General features: G+C 40.0%; 1 protein-coding gene across 1 annotated transcript in view; it reads left to right on the top strand.

Moving 5' to 3' along the window:
- Positions 1 to 24,499, top strand: part of LOC108758039 (bromodomain adjacent to zinc finger domain protein 2B) — a 156,194-nt gene that overhangs the window by 92,934 nt on the left and 38,761 nt on the right. The window contains 2 exon segments of the mRNA XM_018502777.1: positions 11,860 to 11,917; positions 20,148 to 20,301. Coding sequence (XP_018358279.1) covers positions 20,157 to 20,301 — 145 coding nt within the window. The 5' untranslated portion in view covers positions 11,860 to 11,917; positions 20,148 to 20,156.

The following is a 24,499-nucleotide window of genomic DNA, read 5'->3' on the forward strand; positions in this document are numbered from 1 at the left end:
TATCTTAATTTTTAGACTAGGCTCTTTTAAGTTTTGCTTTGTTAAGAAAGTCCGAAAGAAGGCTGGAAGGTTGCAGGAAGGATATAAAAAAGTACCAAAAAAATTAATGATCTCATGTAGAAAAAAACACGATTTTTATAAAATACACAGTTTTAAGCATTTTATAAATGGACCTTTTTTTGTACTTTACGAGCAGTTGTTAAGTGTGACACTCTACGCTTCATGTAGATCCTGTACGTTAGCCGTCTGGTGCTTAAACATTGTTTGCGAAGTAGTTACGTCTGCTACATATAATATCGAGAAGTTGGTCGAACTCACACCCGAACTTTCCACACAATGCGTGACTTTAACATGTACGCGACTACAATCGACATTTTACTCGACTCTCTCGTAGTCGAGTGCAATCGGGAACAATAACAGTATCCCGCTGCGCTACTAATCGGTACAAGGAAAGAACTTTTGATAAAAATCAATGTAATAGCGTTCGCCAATTCCTTCGCGCCTTTTACGATATTAGAGCACAATACAGCAAAGAGTAAATCGCATACAAGAGTATTTAAATATACTTAATCTTATCCCATTTTACTTTTAAGAAAAATGTTTCCGTTAAAAATGTGACTCTTTACATTTGCATTTTTTTTTTCTAGCAGTAGTTGTTATTTCTGCCAAAACGATATAAAACTACAAATTTTAATAAAAACACGTGTCCGCTATATTTCTGCATGAAGAACTGCTGAAGCATGTGTTTTACTCTTTTTCTCATAGGCGAGTCTGCGACGTCATTAAATTTGCGAACAGAAGCGAAATTGCAATAAACCGAATTCCTCCTCGCCTTAATTAGTTGGCCGGCGAAAGTTTCCGAAGGTTCGTGAAACGCGCGACTGTACCTCAGAATAGAGACTGTACATCGTCAAACATTTCTCTCGTCGTGGCTTTACCCTTCGATGAAAAGTTTTATTCGTGATATATGTACATCGTAGTTTTCGCTTTTTTTTTCTGAGAGGAGAGAATTCGTCGGCGAACGGGATAACGAATCATCTTACAGGAACTCGTCGATCTTTATAGGCCTATTACGGGGAGAAGAGGCCTTGAACACATGTTGCCCGAGCTACGGAGATCAGAGCGCGCGAGAGCGATTCCCTTTGTCTTTTCCGCTCCACGAGGAAAGGATTCCGCGCTACTCCACGTAATCGGTCGAACATATTTCAGACGTGGTGATGCAATCGGTTACCTGGCGGCATACGATCGAGCCGCGAACATCCACAAAATTCATCTTTAACTTCTCGAATTCGATTTTGATGAGTAGGCATTCTCAAGCTTGAAATGGCGGATTCTCACTGAAATTCGTTCAATGTAATCCAGCTTTGAACTATCGATTTTGGTTCATAGCGCGAAGGCGACGAAGTCTTAATGTTAATCCCTGAGCGATCATTCTTTTTTTATCATTTCTCATTTTTCTCTATCTGTATCTATATATATAAATCGTACATCTACGCTGGAAAGAGTCTGGTCTCATTGGAATTCTGGTTGAAAATGTGGACAAATTAGAATTTTTTAGTTTGCCCATCTATTACAATTTTAGTTAAAATAACCAGAATTCTGATTAATATGATCAGAATATTCTAGTTTATTCATTTTTAACCAGAAGTTTTTCCCATTGCGTTGCATATTATTTATCTTTAAGTTTAGACATATTTTTTCTTATCTTCCTTATCGCGATATATTAAAGTGTATCGTTATCACTCTTCATATTCCTTTCGTCTCGATGGAGTGCCAGCATAATTATTAACGTTGATAGCGCGGCCGTTTCTTCGTTCGCGGGCAATGCAAACACAAACGATATTTGCATCCGCTGAATAATCATTAGTATTGGTTTATGAATACTAAGAATCGCACGTATATCAAGAATTGCGATTCCGAGCGGCGTCGGTCTATCGCGTTTGCGCTCACACCAACTCTAGTTCGAGCCGATGATCGATCGTTCCGTCGAACAAGTGGATACGTCTCCACGATTCTGTGGAGAATGAAAGAGAGAATAATATAAAAGAAGATAAGAGCGAGGAAGAGAAAGGTCGAGAGGATGACGGGAGAGTGGGATGAGGAGAGCGAAAGGGCAGCCGGGAAGCTGATTTATGGGCGACGGCACTGCGAGGCGTTTTCGCTGCGTAACTTCCGCCAATTTCGTTTCGTCTCACCGCGGCGGGGGAGTTCGGTTTCCGGTTTCTAACCGAATGGCCAACTGCAACTTGCCATGCTGTCATTGCCCCAGTGCAATGTTACCTACTAATGCTTCCTTGCGAAATATTCCGTAACAAAGTATCGAGACGCGCGAATCAATGTATTTATAGGAACGAGTTAGTGTTTGGTTTTTAAACAAGATTAAACTGATTTTACAAGAGTTATAACAATTATAGATATTTTCTTGCGTTATTGGATATATAAACATTTACTGAAAAGATTTAATGTAATTAAATAATAATTTATAATAATGGACTTTATATATATTGTATATTTTTTTTTCTTACAAGCAGAAAGTTCAAAATATCTCTTTACAATCCTCGCGTCAGAAGGTAAACAAATATTCAGTTATAGGTATAAAAATTTGATAAAAAGCGAATTTCAATCGTATTGATATTGACACTTTTTGTTATTTCTATCTACGACTAGCTCTCGTTGGTCTTTTGTTTGCTAGTTGACTTTTTAATCTTCCCGCCTCTTTCGATACCTCGAAAAAAAAAAAATCGGTATTTTCTCATCGACAGTATGATAGTTATTATCGATGAATTGCGAGTCAAATGCGAGAACTTACAGCGAGCGAGGATTACCGTAGAAGCGAATCGTAACTAGTTAGCAAAATCTAGGCCGTGCGACTCTGAGAAGTGGAACGTGCGTGCAGGTGCGAAACCGCGGGGCATGAGGGATCGAGAGAGAGAGAGACGCATAATTTTCCTTCTCAAACCTGCCTCTCTCGTTACACCTGGACGAATGAGTTTAAACTATAAAACGTTACGATCTCCAATCAGGCACGATGATTCTTCATCATCAGCTGCCGTATCCCAGAGTGGTTACTTTTAAAAGGGACAAAGAGGAAACACTTTGTAAAAACAATTCGCGTAATTTCACTTGACAGTAGGACGAATCGTAAAGTAGTATTTTATCGTTGCATTAATAATTTGATTCACATAATTTACGGGATGTAAAACGGTGCGTTTAACGTCACTAATTATATTTATTGCTGAATGATATAATATTAATTGCTTTTTCTGCCTGTCAATAAGCGTATTGTGTGCATCTGTGTGCAGATATTTTCTTGTAAATGAAAAAAAAAAATGTTACGAGTAGATCAATGCAATGATTTTTAGAGGCCATTATTTTTTATTATGAGCAAGTTAATCCCCGTTTCAATGGAACAAACTTGCTCGAGGAAAATGCTCGTACATCGATTATATATTGCGACAGGTATAAACGCGTTGCGTCGCGGTGCTTCGCGAAAATTGTCGATTAAAACTTTGAGGTCGGCCATTAGCCTTCACCCACATTACTCAATCGTAACCATTGCGCTATTGCGTCAACTGTTCTCCAGTCGGTTCGTCGCGACTGCATGACGTATCGAAGGTGTCGCTCGCGGAATTAATTCATACATTAATTATCAAGAGTACTTAAATCTCCCGTTCTTCGATGTACATCATATACGCGGCGCATATATTATTCTGCGCGATCGCTACCGCGCGAACTGCATTTTCAAGCAGCGCTGCACGATTTCATATGCAGAGCGCCTGGCAAGAAAAAGAAGACAGCGAGTCACAGTTATAAATTTTACAGAGACGGATAATAAAAAAGAAGTCACACACTCGAGCAAAAAGTGAATAAAGTTCGCGGTTAAACATAGTATTATATGGTAATAGATATATTTGATAAACTGAAAAGGATGTACGCTCTTGATAACTTATTTTGTTTCTTCCGAAATTTACATTAATTTACATTTATTATTTTTATTATAATTTTTTCGGGATCTTGTTGTTTTTCACATTTTTGTTACGCTGCTTATTACTTATTTTATTATTCAAATTAAATATCGCGGTAATTACAGAGATATGCACTTTTTAGTATTAATATGAGATAAAGTGTAACGGTAGCGAGATGACGGGACCGTACTATAACATTTCCGCTAACACGAATAGCATTTGGAATAGAATATTATACAACACGGGAAAAGATCCTCGTAATACTTTTTGCATAATTCTCTCTAGCCAACAACGAAAAGCTTTTTAACGAAATCTCGAAAATACTGATGATCCATTATTACATTAATGCATCGAGAAAAAAGATACGTGGTCACCGTTGGACATTGCATTAGAGATGTTTCGTGTGGAATAAAATTGCGCGCATTAACATGACTGTTTAACTACATCGGTAATGACAGCCAATGCGACAAAGGGAAAAGCGGAGCGCATTGTCGTTACATAATTAAAGGAACAGAATATTTCGTGGAAATGTATTGTGAGTGTAGTATTGCGCGGGAACTTTCAGGTGCAATTAACAGGATCTCGTAATTGATATCAGGCAATTTGATATTCTCACTCCGATCGGAAAAATCGTATCGAACAATGATATCCTTTCCTGCATTAATTCTTATCGCTATTACGAATTATTCAATTATTAGTTGGTCCGATAATTCGATGTTTATATACTCCAAAAGTGTGTCGGACATGTGTACAATACGACAATTTGTCACGAGTCATCATTTTTATTTTTAAACCTTCATTTACAAAACATATTCATCCATTTTTTTTTACTTACATCAATATTTATTTTGCAATGTTGATGAGACACATGTAATTTGAATCGCATTATAAGCGGATTTTAATTCGAGCAATGCATCGCACGTTATATTGTCATATTTAAACTTAATTTATAAAAAGCCACTGTAAGATTCATTTTGAAAAAACTGCTAATGACAACCGCCGAATGCATCGATATCAATATACAAATATATCGTAGCTAATTGCAAAAGTTTTAATAACAATTTTTCAAATGTTACTAAAGACACGAATTAAACGCACTCTTGATTTATGATTTTATTTACAAAAATAATTTTGAAAAATAATCTTTTAAGCTTCTGAGGACTATATCCCATTCACTGGGATACGCCGAAAGTCTCTCGCACCTGCACTTTTTTCTTCGTGACACGGAAGCTATTGCTACCTTAAAATTTCTATTAAATAAAAAACTCGACCGAAACGCAAACTCTCATCGAAATCCATCATTGAAAATTTCGACGTGGCGAAGTGGATTGTTGTGGATTGTCGTGCCAAAAGGTTTTTCGAAAACGCATCAAAGTCTCCCGATGACGAAAATGTGATGTTGCGCGCGGGGCTAAAGAAATCACGCTCGCACGTCAAATCGCGGATCGAAATTGCCACTCTCAGGGAAGACACTGACCCAGATACCGGCGTACATGGGGAAGGTCGTATGTAAACATACGTATGTGTCGGACCTATATATACGTGTACATAGATCGACGTGTCCGTACGTACATACTCTCGAGCGAATAATACCCGAGCGCGGCGCGTGCACGCGTGCGTTCACACACACCCACACACACATACACGCGCGCGCGCACGGGTAGTGTATAAAATAGAGGTTTACGTATTTTCTTCACCCATGCTCACGAGAGCTCGCGTGTGCATCGCTCTCGTTTATGTGCACGCCGGTAATGGCAATGTACGCGCACGTCGTGCAATACGTATCGTGAACTGTTTGCCACGTTGATTAACCGCGCGATAGAAACCTTTGAACAGGGGCGAAATTAAATTTGGTCGCACGCTCGTGGGTAAAGGGATACATCAATGAATGTCTTTAGTAAAAAAAAAAATGTGATTGAAGTAGCGAAGTATGAATACATCGGTATATTGTTCGATCGAAGGTGCAAGAAAACGAAAAAAAAAAAAAAACGATAAAAAAGTAACTCGATAAGCTAATAAAGTAGACTGGATTAATAAAGTTGTGCGATGATTATTTTGCGATATAAATAAAACATTGGACAATCTGTAGGATTGTCCAATAAATTACAATAAATTGATAAATTAATTTAATAATATTTGTGACTCCAAGAATAAATTCAATGTAAGTAAAATGCGTATGTAAATCTCCGCGGTTGTGTTGATGTGTAAATTATATATTTATAAAGCGATAAGATATAATTGTGTGCACATAAACGAGAGCGACGCAAACAATTGGAATGTGTTTACCAAATAAGTTAACTGCAGACATCTTGACTTTGGATTTGATATTTCTTCAATGCGATAATTGGTGAGATTGAGTACAAACTAAAATGATTGAAGAGAGAATCGGATTAGAAATATTCCCCCGGTCATTTTTTAGAATTAACAATATATGTTATTAAAAATAATATACTCAAAAATGTCTTTCAACTCCATTTTTTAAAAATTATTTAAAAATAGTTATTAAGCGGAACTCTTGTTATAAATAATAGAGAACTCTTCGTCTCGACAAAAGGAAACGGGAATTCTAATCAAAACTATGGAATTTCGATATTGGGGTGCTAACTTAACATACGCTTTCAACTCGCTTTGAATTTTGCATTATTGTTACTTTTTATTTACACTACAAAATTTACAAAACGATTGAAGAAAATCTTGCGCGTCACCAGCGATAAAAATAAAGCTGTCTGACATATTCTATATTCACATTTATGCAGATATTTACATAGCAACGGCATATGTGCGCGTTCGCGTGTGTGTCAGCGCGTAAAAACGTAGTGCTTGTGAATGAAACTGTAGTAGTGCGTACGTAAAGTTATATCGATGACTCAGTCAGTCCCGCTGACTCGTTACAACTCGCGCAATTTACAAGCACTTTCTCAAGGGATCGTTGAACTCCATCGAGCACTGTCTCTTTCCGACGTTTTTTTTTTTTTTCGTCAGTCGTCATTAAGGTAGATTAGATCAATGTAAAAGTTAACGTCAATCATATATCGTAATTAGCGCGTATAAGATTCTTGAAAACCCACGGACCTGAAACAGACTTGGGATGGTTGAAAAATGACTTGAAAAAGAGAATTGATAATGGATGTGTGTTTGGTTATATTTATCGAATGATTTACAACTTTAATCCATATGTTACATATTGCAATTTGCGTTATTCCCTTTAGCGTAATTATTAGAAATACAGGAGTTCGAAATACGTGTTTCTGCATTAATCAATCGAGGTTATAATGATTGCATTTTACATTCAGTATGTATATTCAAGAATAGATTCGTGGTTCTTCATTTTGGGCATAACAATTGGTTGTACATGAATAAATGAACTGTGGGCAAGATGTATCATGATGGCCACGATAATCAATGGTTGTGGTTGATGGTATTCTACTGTCTGTATCAACAGTTAACAGCGGCAAAATGGCTATTTCATGTTCCCGTTCGTCGGGTGCGTACCGATCTATAATTTAACAAAATGGACCGTTTGAAATAATCGATTGCTGAAGATAATTATTATTCCACACTTATACACGCACAAATAAACGCATGGGTCATGTAATCGTGTTCCGCTTTGACGAGCATCGACGAAGCGCGTAAAGGCGTGTTCTTAATTATAGAGCAGGGTGATAGAAAATTGTGTAATATCTTTTTTTTTTTCTTTTCATTATTGATACAGTCGGTCATGTCTTATCGCGTCACGTCTCTTTCCGTTTGAGATAAAATGAAGCAAATTGTGTTGTCGGATCTACGACCGCAACAACGCGATAATGAAATCGGTATAATTTACAATTCATACTTTATAATTCCGTTTTACGAGGCACAAAAGTGAGCGGTAAAAGATTAATATGCTGACGCTTTGCGTCGCGGTATTGCCAATAAAAGTTATTGTTATTGCGAACGATGCCGCTAATTTAAATATCCGCGCGCGCGCGCGCGAGTGCGCGCATGTTACGTACGTCATGTGTGTGTGTGTGTGTGTTTGTGCACGCGCGATTGACGTTTGGATGACGGACGTCACGTTATTCATGAATTATGGATACAATTGAAGCGCTTGATATCGCTGAAACATCACGGTGTGGCTTTTCCACCACGTTTATATGCGAGAGACGCCTCTCCCCCGCTCGGCTGTGCTAGGTCGAAACTTTTTGGCTGTTATCAACGCTAGCAGATAAGAGCCTTCCTTGTTAATTAATGAATTAATGCCCGAACTGATAAAATCGGTCGAGGTCGAGCGAGCCATTGAGTCTCGGACTTTTTAATCCGCGTCACCGAGAGCAAATCACCTTCTGCGTAATGAAAAAACTAAAGGTCGTGTCGGAGTGCACGTAATTAATTGCACAACAGATTATTGATTATTCGTGGACGTGTTGAGAAAGTTGAAGCGCGCAAATGATATAAGATAGTAGCAAACTCTTGCCGCTAATGACGTGGTTTTTCTCAACGATTCATTTTCTGCGATCACGAGGGAAAGATATAGTACAGTCGTAGAGGCGATATTTATTTGTAGGTAAACATTTACGTAACCTTGTTTATACCTGTTCTACAATAGGGTCGCGAGTCGTAAGCTGTAAGAAATTAGCCAATTAATTGTGAGAAGAATAATCGACTATGATTGGTTAATTTCTCACGGCTTACCGCTTACGATTCTATTGTAGAACAGACCTTAGGTCATTTCTACAATAGATATTTAAACTGTAAGCCGTATAAAATTGACCAATAGGATTTAAAGATAAATACATATTCGTATTATGTAACAAAATACGTCATAATTCTTTAAATTATTAATAGTTTGCGATATCATAGGTTCTAGATTTTATTGCATAAATATGTAATGTATTTTTATAATTCTACTGCTTTTTATCGTCGCAAATATATTTTTTCACTATTTTCCGCATATTTTACGTACATCGACAAGCAATACAGAGGAAAGAACTTTGGCAGGAAGTTAATGTAGCCGGGAATGTGAAGTTTGCGAGATTCCGAGGTATTTCTTGTTCGAGTTTGTAGAGAACCATCCCCTGCTCATATAATTATGTTACGCAAGGATATTACATCGTCTTGCTGTCTCCAGGTCTTATTGTGAGTGGTAATTTGGTTTATGGGACAACACATATTTGGATTGTATCCAGAACGCGGTTAGTGGACTCCACGAAGACCTATTTTCTCCGGTGGACTTGTTGAGCGATATCAATGTTAATGCATGCGCATTTTTTTCAAAGAAACTTCCTTAAAAATGCGAGAGCGTACAGTATTACTATATTCGTTTTATCTTTTCACAATTGTTAAAAAAATCAATAATGATAAAATAGAAGGGCTACGAGCCCTTTTATTTTATACAATAATTTTTCAATATTCAATAAACAAACATATGTTTCGACAACGATCGTGTCATTATCAATGTACGAATAAAAATAAAATTAATTTTGAACAAGTGTGGCATCATTTTAACGGCTGAGTAAAATTATTATAAAAGAAGTAAGAAACATTAACATGATTTGCTTTCTCTTAAACGATCCCTCTTATAAATATTTGTCACCAAACGTGGTACGTAATTGAATCATACAATATTGTAGTCATTTGGTGAAGTTGCAGATATTAATCAAATACTTAATCTAAGTCATACTGTTTAGTTCCATTGGTGTCAATTAATAAATAATTGCAGTCAAAATTGCATCGCCAATTAACAAAATATATACAAATAGGCAACATGCGAAAGAGTTCTAAGATAAACGTTCACTGTTCAAAGATGTTATAACTTGACATGACAACATTTGTTTATTGTATATTAAATACAATCAAAATTGTATCGCCAATTAACAAAATATATATAAATAGGCAACATACGAAAGAGTTCTAAGATAAACGTTCACTGTTCAAAGATGTTATAACTTGACATGGCAACATTTGTTTATTGTATATTAAAAGTTATTGTTTGGCTCGTAGCCCTTCTATTTTATCATTATTGATTTATTTTTATTGAGCCATATTATTATATATACTTGTTAAAAAAATGTTATTATTAACTTTTAAATATCTTTTCGGTACACACACCAACTTTTTCTATTGCTTATAACTATTTTATTCATAAAGATACATTTACTTGGTATCGTTTCGAAAAAATTGTTTATTTTTATAAGCAATTAAATTGGATTAGGTATGTTATACCCAAGGATTTTTCCCAGTGTGGCGTTTAAGGGTTCATCATATGTATGTTATGTAATATCATAGATTTTGCACATGTCAAAAAATTATATATAGATGGTTCGACAAAATTGAAATAATACAAAATTGGAACTCAACGAACACTAATAATCTATGTATGTGCCATTAGTGCGTTATTTGTAGTGACGATTGTTTTATTAAAAAAGAAAAACCATGTTACTCTGAAACCACAGAAATAGTACATGCGGATGGCGGGATATTGCATGTTAGTTTTGCAAGTGGCTCGTAAAAATCTGGAAATGCTGGGTGTTTAAAGGGACACAGTTATATCGTTTCTCCGTAGCGGAGAATGCCACCATATAGGATTGTCTCGGTTAGATACACACGTTTGCGATATCCATCGTATCGATCATAATTTCTGTCGAAACGCGCAGAGTGGATGCGCGACCGAATAGCGACTTCGCAACGGCGAGGCAGGCAACGCTAACATTGACTCGGCATTCATGCATTAGCGTACGCCAATGTAAACGCTTTGCTACATTCATGTGTTTCCTTTCCCGCGGCAAACGCGATCGATGGCAAATATTACTTTGGTCAATTCCAGCCGGCAGTCTATTTACTTGTTTGTGGTACTTTGCTGCGCCGATAGGGAAAAGTCGAGAGAGCGAGAGAAATGGCGAAGCGAATAGGAGAGAGGGCGACGAAGGAGGGGCGGATGCGAATACCGATATACGCGGATGTGATTCCACGGTTTATATGCACGATGCGCTTTCGTGCATCGACTAGCGCACGCGTAGTTACGAATACCAGATTCAGCCACTTATCTCCCCCAACGAACCTTTCGGCTAGTTAACTGTTACGATATGTGTAATGATGATGAATTATTCCGAATTAGTCTCAATTTCGTACTCCTCTGAATTATGACTGTCGTTACGAAGGCATCGAGAGAGGAGTGTTTTCATTTATATTTCGTCACTATCAACTGTCATCGCTATTTCATTATCTGTAAATAAAAAGAAGAAACGATCTTTATAGTGGTAATTAGACATTTGACATTTCTGATGAGAAATTATCTCCTTCTCGATAGATTAGCAGTATTTTTATTTAATTCTCTGAATGATTCGAGTATCGCCTTTTCATTCATAAACATCTCCAGATGAAGATTTCTAGAACTGACAAAATGTATCTTCAACTACAAAATCCCTATATATCTATATAAATCTATATATCAAGTACGAGGATTAATTTAGTTACTAGCATTATCCGTCAATCGCATTATTATATAATATAATGTAATTCAAAGAGAGAGCTCTTTTCCATTTATAATAATTGCTAGTTTTCTAACAAAGTTTGCAAACTTTTTTGAAATCGTTGCGGCCCCACTTTGATAAAGTCAATTCACAAACATGGATTATATACATGTGAATTTGAGAAAACTCACATGTAACTCGTTCTAAAAGCGGAAAGTTTGTTTTACCATTGTCGATTCGATCGGATCGTTGATGCGTGGATGCGCAATAACGAAGCGATCGTCCATCCACAATTGACGAGAAAACGCGCACCGATGAGATATTCGCTGGTGATTACACATGTTCGCATCTTAATAATCCTCGTTTGGCCGGTTGATATAAGAACATACCTATACCTAGAGTGTTCGACGTTGTTATTAACGATGCAATGTATTTCTATGTTTCAGGTGCGATGGAGTCTCGCGGAGCCGGCTTCTACTATGAGTTGAGGCTTCGTAATTAATCGTGAGTACACGAATACCTCGTGGGTGTGTGCGCGCACGTACATGGCGAACGAGTGCCGTGCGTTATAACGAGAGTGCCGCGAAATGATCGTTAAGCGATGCCAGTACACACGTACTGTGCATATGTAATGTCTCCCAAATTGCGAATTTAATATCGCCGGGTTTTATTGCCTCGCCGCGCTCTCGCTTCCTCCATCCTGTAATTTACGTTCGACAATTACGATTATATTAATCGCGGCGCTCTCGTGTCTCATTAATCGCGTCTCATTAATCGCGTCTTCTTCCACCGTGAGGCAGTAGAAAGTCGAATAGCCAGCGGCAATTTTCGTAAGTGTACGCACACGAGCGTTTCGATGTCCGATCATTGATCTTTTTCTCTACGTAACGATCGAACGGTAGATGCATCAAGAATACGGGTTGCATTAATATTTCACTATCGGATTTTCTATTTTTACATCGCAAGCGCTATGTAGGAACTTTGTATATATATGTGTACCATGTGTCATATTAAACTTTTTTTAAACGTTTCATAAAATAGCGCTTCTTTGAACTTCCTATATGACTATAGAACACTGTATAAAATGCATCAAACACGTGTCATAACAGAAACAAAAAGAATGAGAGGAGAAAGAGAGAAAGATTGGAAGAGAGCGAGAGAGAGAATGCAAACTTCATTCCATGAAGTACTCTTTATATTCTTTTCAAGTTCATAAATCAAATTAAAAGTTTCAAGATATTATTTTTTCATAACATACGGTATTATTACGGTATGTAAGGTCATTACGTTTTATTAAACATTAATTTCTATCAATGGATTTCATTATTGAATAAAAATGTTTAATAATCGTCTTGCGATATTTCGAGCATTTCGTTGAGTTTCTCCAGCTCTCTCTCTCTCTCTCACCTCTCTGCTACAGTCCGACCGGGTCCGCATTTATTCGCAGAATAAAGTGCTGTTTGAGCGTTAATATGACTTCATTCCGCAATCGATTTGAATTCGATTCGCCGCGAATGAGGGCGGCGGCGATTTCCATCGTGGGCGTCGCGGCATTCTCGAAAGGGATTACGGGCGCTCGGCCCGGCGCATTTCTTCGTATCGATCGCCGTCGCGAATACTCCCACATAATTCGCTTATTACAGCTTCCGCGTATCTCTGCGTTTTCCCCACGGCATAGCCGAGTTCGCGGAAAAAGTATGCGCACTTGGTCGGGAGGAACACCTACTCTCGTGTTCGTGTGCAATCTCGCTCGCTCTCTCGCACGCCACGTTTCTTGTTTCTCGTGCTACGCGCTACGAGCATCGCCGCTATAATTGCAGCCGATGCGACGTATGTACGCTAGCATGACGCCCGGTCGCCTCGTTGCGTACGCGCGCTCTCGTATTGGTGCACGGATGTGCATGTGCATCTGCCTGTCTGTGTATTTGGCGGACGCGTGGGGAAGTCCCCGTTAACGGCGCTGTAGCGCGTTCGTGCAACCGTTGTATTCGCGCTCCGGTTCGAGAGAGATAGACCGAAGGCGGGAGAAAGAGAGGGAGGGAGAGAGACTACTCCGGTGGTGCCCAATAGAGAAAGGGAGAGAAATATCGGCGGCTGTTCGAAAAAGAGAGAGAGAGAGAGAGAGAGCGACACACAGAGTAGTCGAGGGATGGTTTTGCTCTGCTGGCTCTGTATTGATTGCTGTGCTGCTCCTCCACCTCCACCATCTCTTGCGACGATCTCTCTCTCTCTCTCTCTCTCTCTCTCTCTCTCTCTCTCTCTCATCTCTACTCACTCCTATCCCTGCCGCCCGCACACCAACGTGGCCGCCCGTAATGTCGGTTCGCTCTCTGCGAAACCATCAAGATCCGAGGTCCTCGTTGCGCCACGTATCTCACCCTGCCGCCCGCACACCAACGTGGCCGCCCGTAATGTCGGTTCGCTCTCTGCGAAACCATCAAGATCCGAGGTCCTCGTTGCGCCACGTATCTCTTCCCTCGAAACGCCCCGACGAGAGAAGAGTCCGCCTGTAATTGACGCAGATAGGAGTGCCATCTGCTGCGGCACGAACGGTCGGGGAGAGGACGGAGAACGCGCGTAATGTCCGCCGTTCTCGGCGACGTGTTCCATGTAAGGATTCATTGAATGAGAAACTAAGCTCGGCTGCGCGAGCGAGACGAGCGAGACGAGCGAGCGGACGAGAGCCACTCTTCGTGACGAGGCTAAAGGCTTGCGTGCTCTATCTCAACTGATCGTAACGTTGCAGTTGTCCAGACGAGTCGAGGATATCGTCGATAGCGGTTTACCGAATCTGTTTACTAATTTATCGAGCTGTTTCGATTTCAAATGTGTCTTCGTCGAATTTGAAATTTCACTGTTTTCGCATCGGTCTTCTTAACGTTGTATTAATTACAATGTTATCCATCCTACCGAGCTATTAGAATCGCGCTATTACGTTTTATACACATCAACTTGCAATTTTATGTATCATGGTTTTATGCGTTTCACTTTATTGTTTCGCGTTTATATCCCTGGTGAGCTTTTCGAAACGAACATTCTGGTTCGTCAAATATTATTATATTCACGTACATCTGGTTTCATTACGGCAATTAACCGGGATAGCGATGGACTTGTTGCAAATTGGCGTTCTATTTAAATTCGCTAATTACTGTTACGACATAACGATGATACGCTCGCTTCAGGATGAAACATTCATGTTGCAAGGTCCGCGTGTGGCTGTATGTTTTTCCTTCGAGCACAGGGGAATGGAATCGGGTATAATTAACGTATATGGAAGTATTATCTGATGCGGCACAGTGACATCGATGCAACGCTCGTAATTATGTCTCCCCTCTTCTAGCGTTGTCGTGAATACAGAAATGGGTTTACGTAAAAATATTAAGCTAAAGTTTATTAAGCCGCAGTCGACTACGGGAGAGAGAGATATTGCCGGTATATAGTAATCATACCTAGCTTTGCCTCGAACAGCACGGTTATCGGTATAATCTCACGAATTTTTCTATCTCTCTGATGTAGCGAAATAGGAAAACGTTAGACACAAATACCACATCCTGCGTTACATTATTAATAAGAATGAACACATGCGAATATATCATTAGGCTGCATTAGCACAGTCAGGTAGAACTTTTTATTAATCTTCAACTACAACTATGAAAACTACATTTAATCGTTCTGTTTCAAGTACTAAATGCAAATGAATTTCTGCATTACGGCGATTGATAGAGGAAGGGGCTCAAAGTTTTTTTTTACCTACAATGTCAAACTTCACAGTACCAATTGTACATGTACAACCGTCTAAAAGTTTCGCTTCTAAATGACCCATTGGTGTAATCGAGGATTACGGATATCGTGCTGCTTTTTTTTTTTTCAATTGCTCTTCCAGAAAAATGCAAATTTTGAGGTAACGTGCTTTCTGAATAAACTGATTAATTCGCTATCTCAAGTTAAGCCGATGCGATGCGAGATATTCATGGATTAATAAGGTCGAGATATCCGAAGCGCTTGGAGGAAAGCGGAGGAAGCGTAAGAATAAACGCAATAAGTTGAAGTCGAACGCGCATTGTCGGCGCAAGGGCGTCGCATTTCGCGAACAAACGGCGCGTTTCTTCCTCGTCACCGGGCTCTTTTCTCTACCACGACAACGACCGTGTTCCAGCCTGGCACCCGAGCTTTTCCCGGCCGAAGGAAAGGAGCGAAAGGAGCGTAATACCGGTCGAGAAATCGATGGTCGTCCGTGTCTTCCTTTTGCTCTCGGTTCGCCGCCCCCGCGTTCCCTTGCCTTGCCTTAAGGCGAGTCCACCTCTCTTCTCGCGCCACCTCCCTTCGCCCTCGTTCCTCGCCCTTCTCTTCCTCACCAATTTACGAGCATCTCGAAGTATGCCCGCTATAGCTGAAAACCGGGTGGCGTCGCGGGCTCGCCCGGATATTCCGAACACCGTACGGATCACGACGACGATATCGAATCTCGAATAGGTATCTTTACGATACCTCGATATTATCCGCGCATTCGCTCTTTATTGTTGTTACACGTATTATTTTCGATCACGATAATTTGATTCCGATAATTATTAGATGACGTTAACAGAGTTCAGATTTTCTCTTTATAAATTGGGGATCGATATCTAATAGGAAAACATTATTTAAAAGAAATTTACGAGTGGAAAATACTCTGCACATTTTTATTCTAATATTTATAACGGATTTATTTTACTAATTTATTGTCATAAAAGAAAAAGTTTTCTTTATGATGATAAATTTCCTCGATTATGTCGAGTAGTATTGATAAAAGTTAAATATGTACTCGTAATACCGAAGGAATAAAAATATGCTTAGTTATAAGCATTCTTACATGCAAGTTGTTCGTGACGTACATAGAAAAAAAATTTTTCTGAAAAGATTAGTTCAGCCGTTGCTGCAGCAATAATCGCAGACTTGGTTATACCGTGTTATTTGGCTCGCCCGGGAGATGCGTCTAATTATACGTTCGTTGGATATATAGGTGATAATTTCGGCTAGATTCTAATATATTTCAACATCGTGCGCATGCTACGCGAGTTCAAAAATTGTGAAAATTATCAAAGTTACGGGGAAAGGAAAATTCGTGAAAACTAAAGTAAGTATTTGATTCAATTGTATACACTCTCTCTTTCCTTTCGCTATTAAAAAGTTTTGATGTCGTTCGGACACAATAAACTACAACAACGCTTAAGTTGTAATCGTATCTCGAATTTTTGAATTTTTTAAATTAATGTGTTACTGTATTTAAAAATAGAATTATTGCGCGATAAATTGTGATTTTATTATTAAAACGAAAACAGCTTTAATTGGAAATGAGATGATAGGAAAATTTCGTCATATTAGAGGATTGATATTACATCAATAATCATCTATCGTGACATTTTTGTTTTTAGAATTTGAAATATTGATCGATAAACAAGAAATCACACTTCTGTCACATTGTTAAATTTTGTTTCTAATTTTAAAACAAAAGCCAGGAAAAATATTGATTCTATTGTACTTTCTGTGATGAAAGAAATTGACCCTTTTAGATGTGATAAAAGTATAATGTTCAACAATGCAAATAATATATCGCAAAATATTGGAAAATAATGTACAAGTTTTCAACAGAAGTAAGTTGTTGAAATTTTGATATTGAAGGTAATACGAAACTCGGAAGTTTCGTTAATTAATTTGCGATTTTTCGCTTTTAGTTTATCAAGAAGCAAAGGAGTAGCAATAGTAGTCGGAGATATTGAAAGGATGCTTTTCTGTCACAGTTATTTGGAGGATAATTTCCGGCGGCAAAGAGCTTCTGCGCGGCTTCTTTTGTCAATTACAAACGAGAGGCTTCGCACGACATCACCGTTCACGAATCTGAGAGCGCAATAAAAGCTATTGTAAGAGTTCCTTTGTGTCAACTGCTTGCGATGCAAAATAATCGTACAAATTCAATGGATATCGAAATATTGTTCCAATAATTGCGCGTTATAATTTGACCGTATACTTTTAATGATTTGGTATATTACTAAATTAAATTTTTTCGAAGTTATTGTAAACGTAGAGAGCACATTTTGCTATTTTTAATAATATTATGAATAATATTTTCTACAATAATTAGTAAAAATTTAAAGTTTATATAACGTATCTTATATATGTTTGTATATACAAATAGATTTATTTCGTTATATCAAATTTTTAATAATAAAATAAAAAATTATACTATATACATTTTAAAGATGATGTATTAAAGAAATCGCTGATAGATGAGAAAGAACATGATTTTAGACTGTATATATTAATTATAGTCTATCTTTTTTTTTTTAATCTGTTATGAGTATCCACATATCTTAAATGTCTGTGTTAAATATAGAAGAGGCATTTTACGATGATCCTCTTAGACGACTTATAAAAGTAAAAGGAAACCACTGAAAAAAGATACACGGAAACTGTAGACGCACACATTAGAAATGTCTTTGAAATATTTAAATCGGATTATCTCTTTCTTTCTTTTGCCTTAGCACTACTATCATTCAATACTTAAGTGCTTTCTTTATCCATCTTCATCCATTAGATTAACGAGGATAAAGACGCAAAATTATTTATACGTTACTTTCGCCATCATTCAACGGATCGATCACGCGACCCTAGAAATCCTGAATGCTTTGCGAGGCTCTCCCACAAGACCGCGTTCGAACCTGATAAGAACAAGGGGCCAACTTGAATCAATACGTCGCCGATAACGATCGCGTGACGACTCGTAGTCGAATGAAGGCTATTGTGTATACCAGACCACGGTGAATTTTTCTCTCTTATCGAGTTTATTCCGATTGTAACATGATAATATGTAGAAAGAAAGTAGATATGCATTAGAATTCGTCTCTATCGTTACAATGAATAATACATTCCGCTGGAAAATAATCGATTACGTGTCGCACGTGTAAATTTTAACGAACACAGGCTCTTCTGTGAATTTCGTGTGAACGTAAATATTCTTTGTTTGTGTTTTGTTAATATGTTTGTATACATTTTCTCCAGTATGGAAATTCCATTTTTAATGGAATTAGAATGAATTCGTCGAGCGCGGATTCTTTTGCGTTTGAAAAAGCATTCCGTTCGCATAAATAGCGACAGAAAATGCATTGAAGCGGCTCGCTCGTGGCGTGCACAGCTATATATTTATTAAAAACTAACGAGTTAATAACGGTAATAAAAGCCGGTTCAACATTTCATTCGGACTGAGAATTCGTTTATCACTGAACGATGCACTCGCGCTTTCTGAAACGACGCTTTTTAAAGACTTAAAGATAGAAAAAGGAAGAGAGAAACAGAGAAAGATAATTTTGCACATAGGCGTATGCTTGACACGAGCATTCGATATAGAAATATCAGCGAAACGCCACGAATAGTTAAAGCCTGAAATGATTTCCGGAGAAAGACCGAAAGGTATGAAAGACGAAAAATCGCTTCGCTCAAGGATTAATTAACGTAATGGCGACAATGTTAATCTTGTTCACTGTCTCGTGGACTCGTACGTATGATAACTATGCTGACTGTATGATAATAGCGGCGCTGCCGCCGTCGCCGCCGGTGCATCGTCTAGCCTAGCATCAGCCTAACCTAACTCAACGTTGTAACGATGTATATTTATACAACAGCTGGGCGGCGGAGGGAGGGGAGTGCGCCAGTCAGCTGATTGAAGCGCTGGAGGGGAAAAGATGGAGGGGAGAACGACCTTTATTTAAAGCGCCGCTGGAGGAAGCCTTTCTTCGACTGGTAAACAGTCGTCGAATGCAAATACGTGCGAGCTGCGCTCGTGTGCGTGTGCGAGTGTGAGTGCTCGCGAAGTGCAATGTATAAATGCGACTTTTTTTTTTATTTTCACCGAGAAATATTTCACGAGGAGCGCAAATGTTTTCCACGATGATCTGCTTAATTGCCGCAATTACGCGGAGGAATTTGGAATATCTCCGATCCGAGGCGGTTCTGCATTGGCTATTATACGTACAGGAAATTGTGTAGAAAAATGAGATAGAAGAATCTTTCTAATTCGATGGTTTCATCAATACAATCATTTAGGAAAAATTTGATTCTTTTTTAAATGATCATGTGGGTTACGATTGTAAATTACGATGTGGAATTAAAATTTAATGGAAGAGTAATCAGGCACTTAATTGAGTATTTTATTTTATTGAACCGATGTAGCTAATCCTCAATGTGTACTTAATACATACATTAAATTAAATTAATTTAATAATAATTTAATAATGGTTTTTTATGAAGCGTTACGATACTGTTATAATACGTTTTATAATGCGTTAAAATAAGAAAGTGAAAAATGTCTCTGACAAAGACAATTTTATTACACCTCGAAAATCATGCATATTTATTGAGTAAACAAATTTTTTTTAATCCTTTCCGCTATGTCGACCGATAAAACGCCCTTTCGTCGTTTTTCTTCTCGAGTAATAATCTCCTGTGCCGCCGGAGCTTCACGCCTCGTCAAAAATTTCGCGTACCGAAATCTCGACGCGCTGCAAGCTGCAAGCTCGTAAATATCGTGCGCGGCGCGAAACCTGTTCCGTCTCCTCCCCCTCGTCGGGAGGACCTTTCGAGATAAAGAACAGCCAAGCGCGGAGTCCTTGGCGATGCGGCATCGCGGCATCGCGGGATTCGCGCGTTGCGCGTGAGAGCAAACTTTTCTAACGAAACCATGGGTGGATGTGCGATGTTTCAGGGGACTGGCATGGAGAAGGAGAACTCCGCATCAGGCGGGGGCGGCGGAGGTGGCGGAGCTGAAGCGGCGGCGGTGACTCCGGGCGCCACCACCTCCGAGAAACTCCAGGCGGACCAGGCCAATCCGTTGCTCGATCCTACTGCACTCTTCGGCGGTAAGTCATTTTCGCTCGTTCCACTGCCTTCTTTTTTTTTTTTTTGAATTTCTCTCACGTTTCTCTCTTTTCCGCTCGTTCCAAACCGTAAAACTACGTGCGGACGCGCTACGTCGCGATAAGCGGCATCGTTATGCGAAGCGGCGAAGGTAGATCGAGGAAAGAAGTCCGATAATAGGAGAGCGTTCTCCGCGCTCTAATGGTCGGGATTTCTTCAGCGGGCAGACTAGTTCTTATCTGTAGAATATCCAACATCTACATTGTAATCGGTTATCTTACGATATAACTTTGTCTGGCAGTTAATTACAGCCGGGGAGATCGGCGAAAATAGCATATAATGTCCGAGATAACAGATTCGGAAGGAGCATGAAATGGACGGACAATGCGAGTGATTTTTGTATCGGCGCGGCGGCGCAACAATGACGTTTGTTCATTAACTAATAATCTCGTTTGCATCTCGTAACAAATCATTCCGCTTTGCGCCTCTGGACCCAATGATACCTTTCCCCTTTGTTTTTCTAATTTAACCGACGCCGCGCCGGGGTGGCTCTGTTTGATCCGTACGCAATCGTACGCGATATTGTTTAGACAATACGGGCAAATATTTTCCGTGTAACTGACAGTTTGCGGATGCGTGTGTTCGGTATTTCGAAGGGGTTATGCGTGCGAATTCCGATGGCGTATTTGTCGGCGTGAGTTATAGTGCTTGTCCAGGAGGAAGTTTACTCCTGACGATTCCGATTTCGGTCGCCAAAGCACGTTTCCGCGACGGACGGTTTCGTATGATAGGGTTGTAAGTACATAAACTGACAAATTGAAAGGTGCAACTAAATTCAAAAAAAAATGATGGAAGCGATAAACTTTCTTTTTTCCCATATGTACACGCGTATCTTTTATGCCTTACAATCATATCTTTCTTACGAGTTCTTTTCTATATATATTATTTTCTTTTTCTGAAAAAAACTTTTATCATAATGTTGATGTTCTTTCTTGCTTATCTTTACGTACATTTTATTGATAAAACTTACAACTGAATTTTTTCATCTATTTTAGATATATTCTATTTTCTCAATCAATAATGAGATAATAATGCTTGTCACGTAGCTACTCTCTAAAATCTTTGGAGCGGAATCTAACTTTAGAGTGAAATCACACTCTAAAAAATTGACAATTGAGCCTCTTTTACGACACTGGCTCACTTTTTGTCACTTTTTTAGAATTAGATTCCATTCCAAAGATTTTAGAGAGTAAGCCGTCTAATGAAATCGAAGATCGAGTAAGATAATTTCACGATCTAAGGTTATTCTCCCTGTACCGCACCGTTACGACGTCGTTGCACTTGCCGTGGATTTACAGGGTCGTTCGAAAGCCGGATGCGTGATGCAAAACGGATCCCAATACGGTCTCGCGCGTCAACGCGATATATATCAGTGCTGCCTTAACGAGCGAAGAACCTCCCCCCCCCTCTCTCTCTCTCTCTCTCCTCCACTCCGTCCCGAAATCAATTAGTCTCGCGCGCGCACATCCTACCCAGCCTTTCTCTCGTTCCAAGGTTATCGAGGCTCCTTCCGTCGATCCTCGACCGATTCCTCGCGACAAAGGAGAGAACTCGCGCTCGTCGTCCAGACTCGTTTCGAGTGCTACTTCTAGATACATTGCCCTAAACTTTTTCACAAGTGAGAGCCGTATTCAGCTATGAGAAATAGAATCGGTTGGCAAATTGAGATCTCGATGGTTCTTCAATAGTGTTTTTCATAAAAGTTATTTAGTTTTAAATTTTCGACACTTGCATCTTCTTTTTGATATTTCTATAATTGTTGGAATTATATTTCTTTATTTATCTAATTTTAAAGCATCTACAGTTTAAAGTATCGGTCAATTATTATTGGACGTGCGAGAACAAAAAAAACAAATTAACAAAAAAAGGCAACGCTCCAAACTAAAAAATTATAAAATGATAGAGTTATAATAAAGAGTTATCGAATAAATTTCTCCGTGGTATGAATAGTAACAGGTGATAATTGCACTTTAATGACAGATATGAAAAGTTAATCTACGTAACAGTTTACGTAAAAGATATGTATTTTTATTTATCCGATAAGTGCATTTTCTATACACGAGTATAAAACAGATCGTTAATGCAAGCCGAAGTGCATTCCGCGCTCATTTCTCAGCTCGTCTCGATTTCACTCCGAAAGCCTCTCTTATTTCCTCGCTGGGTAGGATCTCCGTCACTCTCGACGGAGACGGGACCTCGTCGTTTATTTCGTCCCTTCACCTTCGACCCATGTCGTCCCTCTTCGTATTTCCTGGACCGCCATCGAGAGCCGCCCTCTCCCCTCGTTCTTCGAGCGGGACCTCTCTCTCTCCCAAGTTGCCCTCCGATGCATTTTCCGTCTCGCTCTCTCTCCTTTCTCCGCGCGCTACCCGAGTTTCCTGTCCATCGCTGTCATCCGTCTCCGTCTTTGCCGGCGACTTTTTTCGCCCGCGCTATCTCGCTCGATCCTCTCCGCACCGCGCCGGTTGGTTTTTCTCCTTTCTCACTCCGGGTTTAGGTCCGTAGGGCTTTGGGGACGCAAGAACGAACGAGCGAACGAGCGAACGAACGAACGATCGGACAGACGCAACTGGCGAGGCGTTCCTCTCTCTTTCCCATCGTTCTCTCGCTCTCGGTCGGTCGCCGCTCGTTCGTTCGCTCGCTCGCTCGCTTACTCGCTTGCTCAGTCGCTCGGCCACCCTCTGTCTCCCTCGCTCTTCGCCGGTTCTGTATATTTATTGATTGCCACCTCACCTCGCCTACCACGGGCAGACCTCGGTCTGCGGCAGTTTCCCCACCCCTCTCGCGTTCCTCGTTTCCCTCGTCCCTGCCTTCATTCTGCAGCAACAGCAGCATCGCGCGCGCTACGAGAAGCCTCTCTCTCTCTGTCCCTCTTTCTTGCTCTCTTTTCGCGCTATCACGCTCTCTTCGCTTCCTCTCCTCCCCCCTTTCTTTCTCGCTCTTTCTTTTTGGCTATCTCTCGTTCGCGCTCGTCGATCCACCCTACGTCCTGTTTCATTCGAAGCTTCATTCGCCTTCTCTTTCACGTTCTACCTTTATCCGCGGTCTCTCCGTCCGTCTCTCTGTATATCCTTCTCTCTCCGCGACCCCGCGGTGCTGCTTTTACCTCCTACGCTCGATACAAACTCGTTGGACGCGGCAGAGTTTTCGTTTGAAGCTACCATATCCGGGGCTTGCGATATATACCCGTCCCACATCCATACCACCATCGCCGCCGCCGCCGCCGTCACCGCCGCTTCCCTCCGTCTTGACGTCGACGTCGACCTCTCGGCATCGTTAATATCTCGAGGGCGGAGAATTCGCGGCGGTATCAGCGCTACAACGAGAGTGCGCTGTGAGATGAGAAGACGCCGTCATTTAGGCAAAGTAGGGAAACGGAAAGGTCTATGCGGGTAAACGATACTTCTCCGCTGTACTGCAGTTTCTCTCCTTAGTCTCGGTTATCTTCTCCTGATTCCCTTGATATGATAATAACAAGGTATATATACGTTCTCTCTCCCCCCCCTCTCTCTCTCTCTCTATTGTATGCCAAATTAGTTATGATAACGTGAAATTTGCGCACGTGGATAACTTTACATACGGATGATCCATACTGCTGAAGGGTTTGACGATCGAATAAGCAAGCTCTTTTGTGAAGTCTTCGAATAAAATTTCACAAGTGCCACATTATGCAACGTTAATGATATGACGGCTAATTGGATTATTTTTTTCATTTCTTTATCAGAGAGCAACACTATACGGCGTTTCGTTTATCGAGGTCTTTATCGCACTCGTTTGTCTCTCGCGCATGCATCATCGTTAGCTTGTGTCGTACGTCGCAAATAAAACGCTGTCATTCGTGGGAAATAAAAGACGCAAGAATCGAGCGCAGGAAAAAATTACTGTCTCTTTTCCTTCTTTCTCTCCGTCCGCCTCTCGTTCGTTCTTTGTGTTCCTGTTGCGTTCTCCGTCTCGCTCTCGTGCCCTCTCTCTATGTCTCCCTTTCTCTCTCTCTCTCTCTCTTACCGCTCGTTTGCGATTCCATTGCTCTGTGACCCTTCGCGACCTGACGGTTTTACCACCCACACCCGACACGAACACCGCCGGGCGAGCCATGGTCTCCTCTTAAAGCTCGTTTGTTGTCGAGCTCATCGTACCGCC

The sequence above is a fragment of the Trachymyrmex cornetzi genome, unplaced genomic scaffold, assembly GCF_001594075.2.
Source record: "Trachymyrmex cornetzi isolate Tcor2-1 unplaced genomic scaffold, Tcor1.1 scaffold15, whole genome shotgun sequence".
In the NCBI taxonomy this organism is placed as follows: Eukaryota; Metazoa; Arthropoda; class Insecta; order Hymenoptera; family Formicidae; genus Trachymyrmex; species Trachymyrmex cornetzi.